Here is a 16,349-nt window from a genome sequence, read left to right on the forward strand (position 1 = left end):
CCTACGGGAGCTGAAGGTCAGAGATGAGCTGCTGCACTTGCTACCCGACTCTGAAAGTCTTCTTCCTCCCTGCGACTTTTATACAGCCCCCCAAATGGGCACCTGCAGACTCCTGCGGATGTTTTCTTTCCCAGTGCGGGTGCCACGAACACTTCATTAGTCCTGCTTATTTGTGCAGGAGGAGTGTTATGCCTCATAAAAGCGGGATAACTTCAGGTTACTGAATCGGGACTCACACCATGTCCATGGAGGGGGAGGAGAGGAGCCTGGCTTCAGAAAGATCTGCACCGCAGCCGTCGTCCTTGTGACAGCCTGTGACCAGTCCATGTGACAAGTATAATTGATTACAAAGAGGGGGGAACCCCCCCAATAGTTGTCCACATTTGGATCATGTGCGATTAAAATGGTATCAATTAATATTACAAATCATTACATGGTATTTATTTGTTTATGTCATCGCCATAAAAGTGTTCAGTGTGATTATCAATGTTTACCAATGAAAGGAGGGAGGCATGCACCTGGTGGGAAGCCTGTGCCTAAGTGTGAACCCTGACTCTCTGGGGACAGATCGAAAGATGCCATGGCATAATGTGGGAGTATGATGTGTGCCCTCGAGGCTAAGCTACTAGGACCCCCGGTGATGACACACTGGGCGGCTGAGGCCAGCAGCGGAGACCCGTGACCGCCCCGTGGGAGCAAGAGCAGGCTGGCTGCGCCATGGGATTTCCAGCCTTGGACACCCTCAGGGACGGTTCTTCACTGTCTTATAGGGTCGCGACGTGTCCGATTTGACTCGGTGGCAGTGTGTTTGGTGCAACACCAAAATATTATGGGTTTCCAGGATCTGGAGTTACAGCTCTTGATTTGCTGTCACTTTTCAAATGTCTCACTTAAAGATAGAAAGTACTTCTTACTCTGGGCATGCTGCTGTCTGCGAGCTGTCTCTGACTCCTGGTGACCCATGTGGAGCAGAAGGAAAGGGTGCAGGCCTGGTATGTGTGTGCCCATTGAGGCTGCCATCTGCACGCTGGCCCGTCTCATCGAGGGCTCTCCAGGGCCGTACTGGTCCTCTACTTCATCACATAGGATGTCCTTCTCTGGGATTGCCCCCTCCTGAGGAGGAGTCCAAAGTAAAGATACTTGAGGGTCCTGTGGATTACCCTGGTGGCGTGGTGGTTATGAGGTGGGCTGTGAACTGCAACATCAGCAGTTCAAAACCACCAGTCGCTCGGATGGAGAAAGAGGAGGCTTTCTACTGCTGTAAAGAGTTGCCGTCTTGGAAACCCACTGGGGCAGTTCCCCTCTGTCCTATAAGGTGTCTGTGAATCAGTATCTGCTGGGTGGCAGTTGGGTTTGTTTTTCATTACTTAGTGTAATTGGTTCCACTTTAATTATGGCTATCCATTTCATTTTCAGCAGTAACACAGGAGAAATCCCCTGAAGGACATTTGAGACCCTTTGAGGAAAGAACATTAGTCTGAAAAAGTTAAAATATTTTCATGATCCTGAACACAGTTCATGATTTCTGAATTATTTATAATTCACCTAATTATTTGAAGACCCCCAAACAAGGGACCACGTATAGGATGGATTAAACTAATCTCGCAGGATGTATTTATTACTCACTGTCCATGTTGGATTAGAGGCCTGGTAGTGTAGTGGGCTCTGAGCTGTGCTGCTAACCACAAGGTCAGTAGTTCGAACCCACCCGTTCTACCACAGGAGAAAGATGAGCTCCTTTACGTTCATAAAGATTTACAGAGTTGAAGACAATTCTCTTCCGTCCTGTAGGATCACTATGCGTCAGAGTGGACTCAATGGCAGTGAGTTTGGCTTTTGTTAAAATAAACATGCATGCTTAACCGCTTTTAGAGTGATTCATGGCATATGGAGGCCGTCATTAAAAGACATGTGTTCCACGAGTCAAAACCAAAGTTTAAATCACAAATATCCGAAGGACTATGGCTTGCCCCCCAGTAACCCGATGAGTCGAGAGAAGGATATCTTTGAACAGAAGCTGTGTCTTGGCGGTGTGTCAGAGGGGCCACCTGTTTGAAGTGCCGCAAGGTGTCGTTCCTTTAAAGTAGCTGCAGCTGTCATAAGACGTATTTCCTTTCCTCTCAAGCTAATCTCTATTTGGAAAACACTGATTGCTGGCTGTTGTTGATGTGCACGGAAGAACTCTTTGTTGGGCCTTGATTAATTCGGGCTGTGCTGCTGGACAAGCTGTAGCTAGTTGTCATCGCAGGGAAACTGTCCAGCATCTGTTTGCCGAGCATGCATGCCCGCAGCCTCAAAGTAAGTGCACGTCAAACCAACCAGGAGCTCAAACCTGTCCAAACCAGCCGCCACTGAGTGCATGCAAATGCACGTGGCAGAGTAGAACTTAGAACGTGGGGTTCTCGAGGCTGTGGACTTTGGGGAGCAGGTAGCCAGCCTCTTATCCTGAGGTTTTTTGAGTGGGGTGGATGCCCAACCTTTCTGTTGGGAGTGGAGTGTCTAACTCTTTGTGCCACCCAGGGACTTCCAGAGGAAAAGAGAGATGCCGCCGGGTTGTGATAAAAGCGACACAGTCTCTCATTTTGTGATATGCTCTTACCCTGGAACAGATACGGTCTGTTGAAAATATACACCGTCTCTACTCGTGTATGAGCCGAATTTTCAGCACATTTTTAATGCAGTCTTGGTGGTAAAATTAGGTGCCTCGGCTGACAGTCGGGTCGGCTTCTACTCGCGCATGTGTGGTAAATCTGTTTGTGTGACTCCTCACTGATGAGCTCCACATTTCCAAGCTTGCTGTTGATGAAGTTCCTCAACCTGGTGCCCGTTTGCTCCTCTCGGCTGCTTCCCGTCGCCCTCTCTCAGCAGCCTCACGCTCCGGCTGTCCCCCGGACTTTGCTGCTTCCTTGGTCAACGGCTCCCCTCACCCCACCTTCATCGATGAAGGCACACATGGAGACTTAGCAGAGACGGCAGGCAACTGCGTCACGCTGAAACGAGGGCTCCTTTTATCCCAGCTCCTTCACACCCTCTCGGCTGAAAGTGACGGGGTTGGCATCTGACCTTCTCTGACCTTCTCAAGGAGAAAAGAGAACCAAACTCAACATCAGCCAAGGCCGATCGCCACCCCAAACAAAACGGATGGGCACTCTGCCTTAAATTTCAGTGGTCTAACCGACCCCCTTGGAAGCTCCTCTTTGGGTAGTCTTTTGACTTAGAAGGCGCCCGGTGAGACCCAGGCACGGTCACTGCGGAGGGCGCTCCTCCTAGGTGCGCGGAGGGCAGAGGCTTGCTCCATCAAGCTTTATTTGGGAGACACCTGTGCATGTACAAACTGGAGCCACGGTAGCAATGCTTCTTAAACTTACTCGCACAGATAGAATCACTTTGATTCATGGACAAGCATCGGCATATTTAGTCCCCGGGTCAGAGGAAGTCTTCCCTAACTTACCTTACACCCTGTTTGTGGGGGACGGGTTAGCCAAACGTCCACTTCGTATGTGCCAAAATACGGAAGCGGCTTCTACGCCAGGCCATTTCATGTTTGTTTCTCAACAGCAAGAACAAGAGCAAGAAATAGTTGCATCTCCTGCTACCACTTTCAGGTTTTTCAGATAGTCCTAGGTTTTTGTGTTGTTTTTTTAAAATTAAAAGCTGGTGTTTAGAGTAAGGAAATCCCAAATGAATGGACAGAGACCAACAAAAGCAATTATAGACATGTGTGTTATGCCAGAGATGTGAAATTTATTTGGATGGTCCTGAAGGACCTCCGTATTTTCCAGAAAGATACCCAAAACTAGAAACTGAATTCCCCAAGAAAGTACCCAAGAAAGACACACATTAATAGGAAGGAACTGAACAACTACGAGGAGCCTACAGCGTTCTGCCTGCTCCAACCTGTTCCAGCTTGGTTATTGATGCCAGCTACATGGTCAATGAAAGTGTCCTAGTCGTCCCCCCCTTTTGTTGTTGTTAGAGAGACTGTCGGTGGCAGTGTCGCCCATTGTCCATTTTCTAAAGCAAACTAAATCCGTTCCAGTTTCAGGTGAACTCTCAGACTTCTTGGCCGATTCCTTCCAGGTCAGGCACAGGACAGAGAGCAGCCCTGGGAACTCAGCAGCAGGCTGGCAGGCAGGGGTCACAGCAGGGCTGAGTGAAGGTGGTGAGGTTGAGGGTCTCCAGGCCTGGGGCTGGATGGCAGGAGTTGAGCAGGAAGCAGGTGGGCACACAGGGCTGAGGGATGTGGCAGGGTGGGGGGCAGTTGTCACAGCAGGTTGGCTCCAGCAGCCAGGTTGTGTGTGGGCAGGTGCTGGGCAGGCAGACACCGCATCGGCAGCACTTGTCCGAGGAGCAGATGGTGGTGGCCGGGCCGGTGGGGACGCTGCAGCAGCGGGGAGCACAGCACACCATGGCGTCGGGGATCTGTGGCTTGATTGGGCTGGTTGAAAAGAAAGAGGAGGCTTCCGATGTGCGATGTCTCTCCTCCCTCTGGGGCTCTTATATACCCTCCTTAATGGGTGTTGGTCCAACCAGAAGGCTTCTTTCCTGGTTCTTGTTTATGTTAATGTCCTCATTATCCTTTGATTGGTTTGCCATTTAGCTGCCTGGAAAGAGTCCGCATTCTCCTAATTAACTTTTATTGGAGTTCATTGCTAAACCCGAGCTGATTACTCTTGCTATTTGTCACTAGAACACAGCATTATGAGGTATCACCAAATACTTACAGTATTACCATGCGTGCCGATGACAGTTCCAATGCCATCCCTGGTGGAGAACCGCGGGTGACTGGAGTCCTGTACAACTATGCAGCCATCCTTTCTTCTGCTGCTCAGAGTTCTCCTCTACCCTTGTCTGTATCAACGTGGCTGAGAAAACATTCCTTTTCCTGTTTAAAGATCTGACCTGAATTTTAGGAACGTTCTTTTAGCTGTAGAGTTTCTGAAGATCACAATCAGAATGTGGATAAGTAGGTTATTGAAAGTATGAGTAAACTTTGAAAAAAAAATAACCTAACATCCATTCTTTTTCTAACCAGAAGGCATTATATCTTCATTTTTTTAAATTTGGGAAATGCAGAAAATTATAAAGAAAAGGACTTATCCGTAATCTTAGCATTGCAATAGATTGTGTGTTTGTATGAATAGTTAGGAAGAAAAACAGAGAGAACAAGGGGATATGGAGTGGGGATGGGGCTCCCGTCCATAATGTGCTCAATCGTCTTCCCCATCCCTGCAAGTCAAATGCATCAATTCTTTACTGGTCCTCCTGTTTGTGGTCCAGCTTTCACAGGCATGGGAAACCATTGAAACACTGTGACTTGGATCACGTTCACCGTCATCTTCAAAGGGACGTCTCTGCTTTCTACCCCTTTAAATAATGCAAAGCGAAAACCAAACTCACCGCCCTGGAGCTGATTCCGAGTCAGCGACCCTGTGGGACTGGGTAGAACTGCCCCTGTGGGTTCCCAGTGGGAAGCCTCATCTTTCTCAAGAATGGATTGTTTCCAACTGTGGCCTTGGTGGTCATCCATCCAGCCTGTAACCCAGGCACCACCAGGGTTCAGTAACACTCAGAAGAGGCTCTTAAAGTAGTCCTGGTGGCTAGTGCTCACTTCAAAGCCAGCAGTTGGAATCGACCATCCTCTCTGCAGGAGAAAGATGAGGCTTTCCATGCCCATTGAGGGAGAGCCTGGAAAGCTCACGGGGGCAGTTCTAGGCTGTCCTTCAGGGCCGCTAGGAGTTGCAGTCAGCTCAATGGCGGTAAGAAAGAGGCCCTTGGCCGCCGCTCGACCCAGTTCAATCGATACCCTTTGATTTCCTGACTGCAGAGCTCATGGGTTTACCAGGATGTTGCTTATCTGTCCATTCTCCAGGATTTATTTTTGTTATTTCCACCAACATCATATTTTTCAACTACTGATTGTCCTCCTTTGTTTCAATCTTTGCATGATAACCACCAGCGACTGGTCGATTTCAGACTGCAGACGTTGGTCAACCTCTTCAATTTCTTCATCTTGGACATTCGTGGCTGGGATCTAAATTTGAAGACTAGTCATGTTGACTGGTCTCCCTTGTAGGCGTATCAATATGATTCCCTTGTAGGCGTATCGATATGAATCCCTTGTAGACGTATCGATATGAATCCCTTGTAGGCGTATCGATATGAATCCCTTGTAGGCGTATCGATATGAATCCTTTGTAGACGTATCGATATGAATCCCTTGTAGACGTATCGATATGAATCCCTTGTAGACGTATCGATATGAATCCCTTGTAGACGTATCGATATGAATCCCTTGTAGACGTATCGATATGAATCCCTTGTAGACGTATCGATATGAATCCCTTGTAGGCGTATCGATATGAATCCCTTGTAGGCGTATCGATATGAATCCCTTGTAGACGTATCGATATGAATCCCTTGTAGGCGTATCGATATGAATCCCTTGTAGGCGTATCGATATGAATCCCTTGTAGGCGTATCGATATGAATCCCTTGTAGGCGTATCGATATGAATCCCTTGTAGACGTATCGATATGAATCCCTTGTAGGCGTATCGATATGAATCCCTTGTAGGCGTATCGATATGAATCCCTTGTAGACGTATCGATATGAATCCCTTGTAGGCGTATCGATATGAATCCCTTGTAGGCGTATCGATATGAATCCCTTGTAGACGTATCGATATGAATCCCTTGTAGACGTATCGATATGAATCCCTTGTAGACATATCGATATGAATCCCTTGTAGGCGTATCGATATGAATCCCTTGTAGGCGTATCGATATGAATCCCTTGTAGGCGTATCGATATGAATCCCTTGTAGACGTATCGATATGAATCCCTTGTAGGCGTATCGATATGAATCCCTTGTAGGCGTATCGATATGAATCCCTTGTAGACGTATCGATATGAATCCCTTGTAGGCGTATCGATATGAATCCCTTGTAGGCGTATCGATATGAATCCCTTGTAGATGTATCGATATGAATCCCTTGTAGACGTATCGATATGAATCCCTTGTAGACGTATCGATATGAATCCCTTGTAGGCGTATCGATATGAATCCCTTGTAGGCGTATCGATATGAATCCCTTGTAGACATATCGATATGAATCCCTTGTAGACGTATCGATATGAATCCCTTGTAGACGTATCGATATGATTCTACCACAGGGTAGACCTTCAGCCCTTCGTTCTAATGAACCTTGTGATGTCACTCTGTCTCAGTTGACTATTCCCAGCATCACACACCGTATGGTTTATCTGATTCACTAACAGTCCATTTTACTTCACTGACGCCTAGCGGCTTGATCTTCAAGCATTCCACTTGATCTTTTACAACTTCCCATGTTGTCAGATTCACACTTCATACATTTCAAATCGAGATGCGTGGATGTTAGCAGCTGGCGTTCGTTCTCCTCATCTTGAATCATGCCCCTCAGGACAAAAAGGCCCGGAAGACTGGACTCCATGCACATCCTTAAGATTGATTCTGCCTTGAGAAGACAGACCTTTCTCAGTCGTGTGTGCCCTCCAACCTGCGGTGCCCATCCTCTGGCACCGCATCGGACCGTGCTCCACAGCGATTCCACAGTGCGTTCAGCTCCTCGTTTTTCTGCTTATTTCACTCTCTAGTCTTTCTTAGCTCAGAAGCTTTGCTAAACTCTGAGTGAACCTGCCGGTATTTAAAACTCCGGTAGTATAGCCTGTAGCTCACAGTAACAGGATGTGCCACGGTAAGACCCACGGATAAGTATACAAACAGACATAGCAAGTGAACATAGACGTTCAAATTCAGGGCCTAATTCTCAATTTGTACATAAGCCTGAGACATCCCTTTCCTGGTTTTAGACCTTGGAACATCCCCTTGTTCTGTTCCCATGACTGCCGTTAGGTCTGTGTGCAGGGTCTGCTTGAGCACAGTTTAGTCCTTTCTGGTCGACTGCAGCTTCTAGTAGCTTCTACTGCCAGAAATCCTTGGAGTTCCTGGGCTTCTGCATGCATCTATCCTCGTTCTCTATCTTCTGGCTTCTCTCCCCGCCACCCCACTCCCCATTGTGTGCATGTGTCAAGGCGATGGATAGCTAGCTAGCTAGATAATTGAAAGGCCTTTGATATTGGTCATTAACATTTGTCCTAATAATTCTGCAGAATACTCGCTGCAATTTTCATCTGTATTTTAGAGCTAGTCATGTGACACAGTTTTTCCTTGGACATTTATGGTGGCCCTGTTGGGTTAGTGTTGAACTGCGATGCCCAAGCTTGTCTGTTCAAACCCACCGGCCACTCCTAGGGAGAAAGATGAGGCTATCTGTTCCTGTACAGACTTGTAGGCCTGGAAACCTTGTATAGGGTATGTGTGCATCATAAGCAACTTGACGGCAGAGGCTTTGTGGGGGTGGCCGGTGGGGGTGGGTGAGAAGGGGTGGCAGGAAAGACTTCATTTCTAGTTCCAGGCACACCACACAGACTTTAGTCTTATTTGATATGTAAGAGGACGTCCAGGATGATTTAGGAGCTCTGGTGGCGTAGTGGTTACGAGTTGGGCTGCCCACCATAATGTCAGCAGTTCGAAACCACCAGCCACTCCTAGGAGAAAGATGGCACTTTCCCTTCCCGTAAAGAGTTATAGTCTCAGAAGACCACAGAAGCGGTTCTATATGTCCTGTAGGGTCGCTATGAGTCGGCATCATCTTATGAGAGTCTGTCTTTTCCGTGGGGTGCGTTGCTGGCCAGCATCCACCTGACACCTCAAACCACTCAACTGTGACTCAATCATCCTTTAAACTCAGGTTCTTCTCATGACCCTTTATCATCTTCCTTTTTAAATACGCCTGGACATCTCTGATCGGGAGTGCAGTAGTTCTCGGAGACCGTTCCTCACAGACAGGGTTTTCTGTGGAGCATTATGCTTCTCTAATAGAAATAAGACTTGAGGTTACAGATTAGCAACTCATAAAATAACCATGTATGATAATGATCCCATCTGTTTTTATTCATAAGGTTTATAAGACTCTATTAAAAGTTAACTGTCCTCAGTGGTCTAAGAGATCTGGGAAGTACTCTCCCTCTCTGATAAGTCGGGAGAGTAACTCCTACCCAGGAGAAGGGAAATCACTGACCTGTGTGACCAGGGGAGCTGCCTTGGTAAAAGCTAAAAACAGGAACTGTGAGGATTGAGACCCCTTTGATGTGGCTCAAAACGAAGTTTAACATCGGGGTCAGATATAACAAACACAGTGGATCTGTATACACACAGAGCACATTTCCTTTCAGAGGAAGGAAACGTTTGGTGGATTTTGATTCAATAGTGGTGGGAATCCACATGCCCATCCTTCCCCAAGAACCTTCCCAGTTTTAATTACCCATTTCTATAGCCAAGGGCCCTGGCGATGTGGTGTGTTGGGCTACTAACCAAAAGGTCAGCTGTCAGGACCCACCAGTTGTTCCCCAAGAGAGAGATGAGACTGAGTTGACTTGGCAGCTGTGGGTGCACTCAGGATGCGAGGGCAGACTAAATATGCAGGCACAAGATTGGCAGTCAGAAGCAACAGCCACGTAACATGAAGATCAGTCCCACGCTGCACATCTCTCATTGCTTTGTGGTTTCGGTCTCAAGTCAGGGTCTTTGTGTGTCTCTTTTTGCTTCATCTTTTTTCTTCTCCCGCCTTGAATGTATCCGTCACTCCAGCCATTCCTGGAACTTGGCTATCCCACGCTCTCTAAGGCCTGCGTGACGGACTAAGCTGCTTCCTCTGTCTCAAAAGGCGACGCCTGTGTTTTCTCCTGCCTGTTCATCATTTGATGTGTAGCCTGAGCAGCAAAGTCCTTCCACGGGGAACCCCACGACTGAGGTTGTAGTGGTTGCTCTTGCTGTGTGCTTGCATGCCACAGTGCTCTTCCTGCCCGGGCAGAGGGGCGCCACACGGCTGTCACGGTCCAGGGTTGCAACAATGAAACATGCAATTTTCCTCGAGTTCCTAAAAGTTCCTCCCCCTCCCCCTCACGATCATGATCCCAATTCTACAAATCTGACTAGACCAGAGGATGTACGCTGGTACAGATAGGAACTGGAGACACAGGGAATCCAGGACAGATGATCCCTTCAGGACCAGTGGTGAGAGTGGCGATACTGGGAGGGTGAAGGGAGGGTGGGGTGGAAAGGGGGAACCGATCACAAGGATCTACATATAACTTCCTCACTGGGGGACAGACAACAGAAAAGTGGGTGAAGGGCAACTTAGGACAGGGCAAGATATGACGAAATAATAATTTATAAATTATCAAGGGTTCATGAGGGAGGGGGTAGTAAGGAGGGAGAGGGAAAATGAGGAGCTGATACCAAGGGGTCAAGTAGAAAGCAAATGTTTTGAGACTGATGGCAACAAATTTACAAATGTGCTTGACACAATGGCTGTATGTATGGATTGTGATAAGAGTTGTATGAGTCCCCAATAAAATGATGTAACAAATATGGAAACTGTAGTTATATAACAAATAAAGCTACACATGTATTATGACGAGAATTGCTTGTTGGTTTCTGTCAACAGATTTGAAACCTGTGGGGGGCACTTTAAGCGGTAGCATTTCTTTTATCCTCCGTCTCCTAGCAGAGATTTGGTGCCTGGCACAGAGAAAGCACTCAAGAAATTTTGGCCACATGAATGAAGAAGAGGATTCAGTCCCTCGTTGATGGTCACCTACCCCATGATTGCTAAGTGCTGTCCACTCAAAAGGTCAGCTACTACTAAGGGTCTGTGGAATCCCTCTCTGGAGAGACTGCTCTGCCTTTTCTCGTCCTTCTACCCTGCTCCCCCAATCCCCCCCCATCATTCTTTTGGTTTTCCTGCAGCACAGTGATTTTTAGGTTTTGATGTGAGATATGCACATGCACGCACACACCCATGAACACACACACACACACGTATGCACTCTCTAGGCTGGCTGAGGGATACTCTCTGGAAAGTAAAAAGTGGGTCGGCATGTTTAATCAAGGTATCCACTCAACTCTCAGGACATCACTGAGAAGTCCTGTCATTCTCCTGAGTGCTGCAGGAGAATTCTCCTACCGAGCTGCTTTATGGTGACGGGAAAAATAGGTTCCTAATATCTTACTATTAAAATTGACCTCTTTGGGTTCTCTCTAAGGAAAAATGAAGTCAAGATTGGCACGCCCCCTAAATGACCCCAATGTTAAATGGAATACCTTATCATTTCAGTCACTGGGTCAATTACAATGAGATCTATTACTATTAGATGGGATGGCTAAAGACTCTCATCCTTCATCTCTGTGAATATTTTAACTGAATACCTTACTGTGTTCAGCTTCTATTAATATTTGAGGCTGTATGCTATGTGGCAGAAAGTATTAGTCACTGGTTTTGGAAATACAAGAGATTTAATTCTGGTCTTAGGAACTAACTTTATGACTTTGAGAATGCCGAATGACTCATTAAGGTTTAATTTTTTTCTCATCGCTTGATACTGGTGTAGCGACCAAATGAATGAAAAGTAGTATTCCTAGGACAGTGTTAAGTAAGTGATTATTGACGTGTCCAAAACTGTGTTTGTCTGAGAAACAGGGGAGAGGAGAGTGTGGACACAGTGGACAATTAGCTAAGTCCTTCCTTTAATAGTTTCTCTTTTAAAATAAAATTGATGACCTTCTATTTGTCTTTTTTTTAGTGAGAGAAATATACCAAACACTCTGAACAAACAACATTTCCTGCCAGAGAAATAAAGTTTATTGGAAAGCCCATGAAGAAATATTTTACCTTTATGGACACAAACAATACTAGAAATAAGATCCAAGAAACAGCATGATGAAGAAAATATAATTTGAAGTCTTAAAGATTTCTTTGATAATAGTTGATACTCATCTGCCCAAATAAACCAAAATAATTATTCAGCTAAGTAACCATGAAGAAATATCTTGATTTCCTTTTCATTAAAAGAAAAGGGGCTGGGTTTTTCATATTTCAGAGGCCTGTGATACACTACTGAGGCAGGTACACACGGACTAGACATCTCCTGGGCTCTCTGTTGAGAAGTCCTGGCTCAGCAGCAGGCTGGCAGGCAGGGGTCACAGCAGGGCTGAGTGAAGGTGGTGAGGTTGAGGGTCTCCAGGCCTGGGGCTGGATGGCAGGAGTTGAGCAGGAAGCAGGTGGGCACACAGGGCTGAGGGATGTGGCAGGGTGGGGGGCAGTTGTCACAGCAGGTTGGCTCCAGCAGCCAGGTTGTGTGTGGGCAGGTGCTGGGCAGGCAGACGCCACATCGGCAGCACTTGTCCGAGGAGCAGATGGTGGTGGCCGGGCCGGTGGGGACGCTGCAGCAGCGGGGAGCACAGCACGCCATGGCGTCGGGGATCTGAGCTGCTTTTGGGTTTCTTGGGAAGAAAATGAGCTGTGTGGAAAATGTCTCCTCTCACCTGGAGAGTCTTATATACCCTCCCTAATGGGGCTTGGTCCAACCGGAAAGATTCCTGTCCTTATTTTTGTTTATGACACTTTAAAAAACAATCTAGTTTCTTTGATCAATTTGGAATTTGCTTGCCCATTAAGAACCCCGACCTTCCTTAAATGGTGTTTTTGACTCATTGATCTGTCGTCTTTTGGTCACAAGTGAGTCACGTTGTAGCTTCAGTGGGGCCTGGCCTGCTAAAACGGTCATGATTCATGAGTAATCCCTTTAAGTGACAATTTAGCTATAGTTTCTAAGGCTCAACCCGTCTTGTCATTTTTTTTTAATTTGAATGATATTCATAGCACGACGTAATTTTCCAAAATAGCGAATATCAGAACAAGTGACTCACAAGATTAGTAGGGGTGTTTTCTACCCACTAAAGTCAACGAGGAAATGGCTACTTATAAATGAATAGAGCATGTAGCTGTGTGCATCTCAGACATATTTATCTTGTCGGTTGGTTGTTTCACTCCGGTTCTAGTGAGCAAACAGGGCTGTACAGAATGCTAGAGATGAAACACTCCTTTTCATTATTCTTTAAAACTCCTTAGTGGATTTTTGAAAATTGTATTGCTCTGTTTTTTGAAGAGTCTTTATTCTCATCGGGACACCAGTCTGCTAATGAGACAACATATAAGTTCTCTGAAATAAAAGCGCCACTTCATTGCAACACTTTACTAAACATACCATTAAGAGAAAACCACCTTGGTCTTCCTTCATTTTCATTCCATTGATAAACATATACTTTAAAAAACCATTTTACTGGGGGCTCTCACAGCTCTTATAACACAAGCACATTTGTTGCCATCATCATTTCCAAAACATTTTCTTTCTACTTGAGCTCTTGGTATCAGCTCCTCATTTTTTCCTCTCCCCACCCACTTTTCCACCCTTGTGAGCTCTTGATAATTTATAAATTATTATTATTTTAGATCTTGCACCATCCGCCGTCTCCCTTCACCCATGTTTCTGTTGTTTGTCACCCTGTGTGTGTGTTTTATATGTCAATTATTGCGATCAGTTCCCCTTTAACCCACTACCTTCCCCTGCCCTCATGGTGGCTCTACTCCCACTACTGTTCCTGCGAGGGTTCGCTGTCCTGGATTCCATGTGTTAGGAGCGCCTGTGTATCCCAGTGCACATGCGCTGGTCTAGCCAGATTTGTAAGGTAGAACTGGGACCATGATAGTGGGAGAGGAAGGCATTAAAGAGCTAGAAGAATGTTGTATGTTTCGTTGGTGCTATACCCACCCTGACTGGCTCGTCCCTTCCTTGTGACCCTTCTGTGGGTATGTCCAATTGTCCACAGATGGGCTTTGGGTCTCCACTATGACCCACCTCATTCACATTGATATGATTGTTTGTTTTGGGTCTTCTGATACCTGATCCTGTCAACTTATGAGCACACAGGCTGGTGTGCTGCTTCCATGTGGGCTTTGCTGCTTCCCAGCTAGATGGCTGCTTGTTTAACTTCAAACCTTTAAGACCCCAGACACTATATCTTTTGATAGCCGGGCACCATTAGCTTTCTTCACCATATTTGCTCATGTACCCATTTTGTCTTCAGTGTTTGTGTTGGGAAGAATGCCGGGTTATTAGAACAAAGTGTTCTTGCATTGAAGGAGGACTTGAGGAGAGGCCAATGTCTCTCTGCTGCTTTAAAAGTTAACATATAAATATATGTACATAGACCTATATCCCTATTGTTATATATATTTACATATGTACATACTGGTATTTATATTTTTATAAATATTCTTTACTCTATTTCCTTTCACTTTCCTCCTGTCCCATTGTGATGTTCGGCCTTCAGCCTTCATTCGGCTCTCAGTAATTCTTCTTGGCTACATTGCGCTTGATCAAACCCCACCGGGCATTCTACACCCTCCTTGCCATCAATTTTAGATCACTTGTTCTCTTGTCCTCGGGCTTGTTGGCTCCCCGCTTCCTTCCCCAACTCCCTGGTCCCCTGTCCCCCCAGGAACCATTGGTTCCACTGTTTTTTCTTCCGGATTGTTTATTCTGCTTATCTTATATAGATAGACATGAAAAAAAAAGCTTATAAGTGGTTCCAGCTCTGTCTGTTGACCCTTATGAGCATTTTCTGATTGAGTCTGATGAGGTGCCAAGTCCTGCCCCTAAATCTATTGTGGGGATTTCTCAGACTTCGTTGCTTTGCTCCCCTTGCTGCTCTGTTGTGCTCCCTTTGTATTTTACCCTGGTGTGTGTGTGGGGGGGGTGGTTAGGGGGTGGTAGGGGTGTAGGGGCCAGACCAGACACAATTCTTGCACTGTGTCTCTTGTGTTGTTCCCCGTAGTGCTATGGGTCAGAGAGGAGATGCTGTGTCTCGTGGTGGGGCCAGCCCTACAGTCCTCTCTGTGCATTGGCTGCTCTGAGCAGGGATCTCATCCTTGGGGCTTAGTGGACCAGGTGCTAGTCCACTCTCTCTCTTTCTCCTTCCTTCTTAGTTTGCTTCTGTGTGTTCTCAGCAGACCTACCCCTGTCCCCAGGCTGTATCTTCAGTGCTGTCCTCTGTAGTGTATTCTTCTGGGGAGGGGGTCCACAATGCTAGGATTGGGGCCAGCTGAGCAGTCCTCTCTGTTAGTTTGCTGCTTCATGCCAGTATGTTACCTTCATGTCTTGGCGCACTAGGTTAAGGTCTGGTCCCTCTCTCCCTTTCCTGTGGACACATAAACAATACCCTACCCATGAGTGGGTTACTGCCCAGTTACCCCCAAGATGAAAATAGGAACTGAAAGGAGAAACAATAAATTTTGTATTTAATTGTCTTTTCATAAAAACAATGGATTATGGAAAGAAATCTAATCCAAAAGGATGTAGAACTATGAGATTCATGAAAATAATGTTTCACTGACTCACTCCCTACTTTACATGCTGATTTGCTTTCATATCTTGAGTCTTCATGTAGGTTATACATCCCATGGAAGAATGACGTATACAACATTCCTCAACTCTGTTGGCCTTAATTTATAGTTCCAGAGTTGCTAGATGAAGAGATTATACTGGACAATATCCGGTGTGGAATACTCCCTGGTTCCAACATCTTTGTATTCCTCCCCAACTAAACTGTTCAATTGTAGAGTCTAAATGACACAATAATTTGTGCATGGAAAATGGCTGCTGAATAAACACAAAGTACTGATTCCCTGGTAGGTCTGACAAGACATTAGAGCAGCGGTTCTCAACCTTCCTGATGCCACGACCCTTTAATATAGTTCCTCATGTTGTGGTGATCCCCCCAACCATAACATTATTTTTGTTGCTACTTCCTAACTGTAATTTTGCTGCAGTTATGAATTGGGCAACCTCTGTGAAAGGGTCATTCGACCCCCAAAGGGGTCGCGACCCACAGGTTGAGAACCGCTGGGTTAGAGAAAAATGGAATACTCTGTGTATGAGAGGACGAAGCTGACTTCACCAAATAAGTGTAAGATGCTGGTGTCGTTAAAAGCCATTGTTAAGCCTCATGCATTTTATATGTGAAGAACTTACAGTAAAGTTGTTTGCTCAGTTATTGCTATTTGGCATTGATCATATCAAATAAAATCTCATAGGTACTTTATACCTCTGTGTCTTTCCTCATATTGTTTCTTTGGCCCCAAATACCCTTCACTAGTTCTCTACCTTCCAAATTGTGGTTCTTACTTAAGCTCAAACTTGTCCAAGCTTCCTAAAGGAACTTTGGGTGATGGGGCTTTATGTTTCTATTGTTGTCTCCATTCTCCCAACATGTGTTGCTGTATACTTTCATTTCACCCTTGTTTCATTCTGTTGTATATAATAACCTATCATTTATATGTACCTTCCTCACCATATAAGATGCTTGAAAGTGTTTATCATGATCTTTGTTGTCTCTTTCAAGC

The 16,349-nt window shown here is 45.9% G+C and overlaps 2 protein-coding genes across 2 annotated transcripts; both read right to left on the bottom strand.

Annotated features, from left to right (window-relative positions):
- Positions 1–4,113: 4,113 nt before the first annotated feature.
- LOC142458319 (keratin-associated protein 3-3-like) lies at positions 4,114–4,410 on the bottom strand. Its single transcript, XM_075559344.1, has one exon. It carries the CDS (start codon positions 4,408–4,410, stop codon positions 4,114–4,116), a length of 297 nt encoding a protein of 98 aa, XP_075415459.1.
- Positions 4,411–12,060: 7,650 nt separating this feature from the next.
- On the bottom strand, positions 12,061–12,357 carry LOC142458320 (keratin-associated protein 3-3). Its single transcript, XM_075559345.1, has one exon. It carries the CDS (start codon positions 12,355–12,357, stop codon positions 12,061–12,063), a length of 297 nt encoding a protein of 98 aa, XP_075415460.1.
- Between the last annotated feature and the right edge of the window lie 3,992 nt (positions 12,358–16,349).

Source organism: Tenrec ecaudatus, chromosome 10 (assembly GCF_050624435.1).
Source record: "Tenrec ecaudatus isolate mTenEca1 chromosome 10, mTenEca1.hap1, whole genome shotgun sequence".
Taxonomy (NCBI): domain Eukaryota; kingdom Metazoa; phylum Chordata; class Mammalia; order Afrosoricida; family Tenrecidae; genus Tenrec; species Tenrec ecaudatus.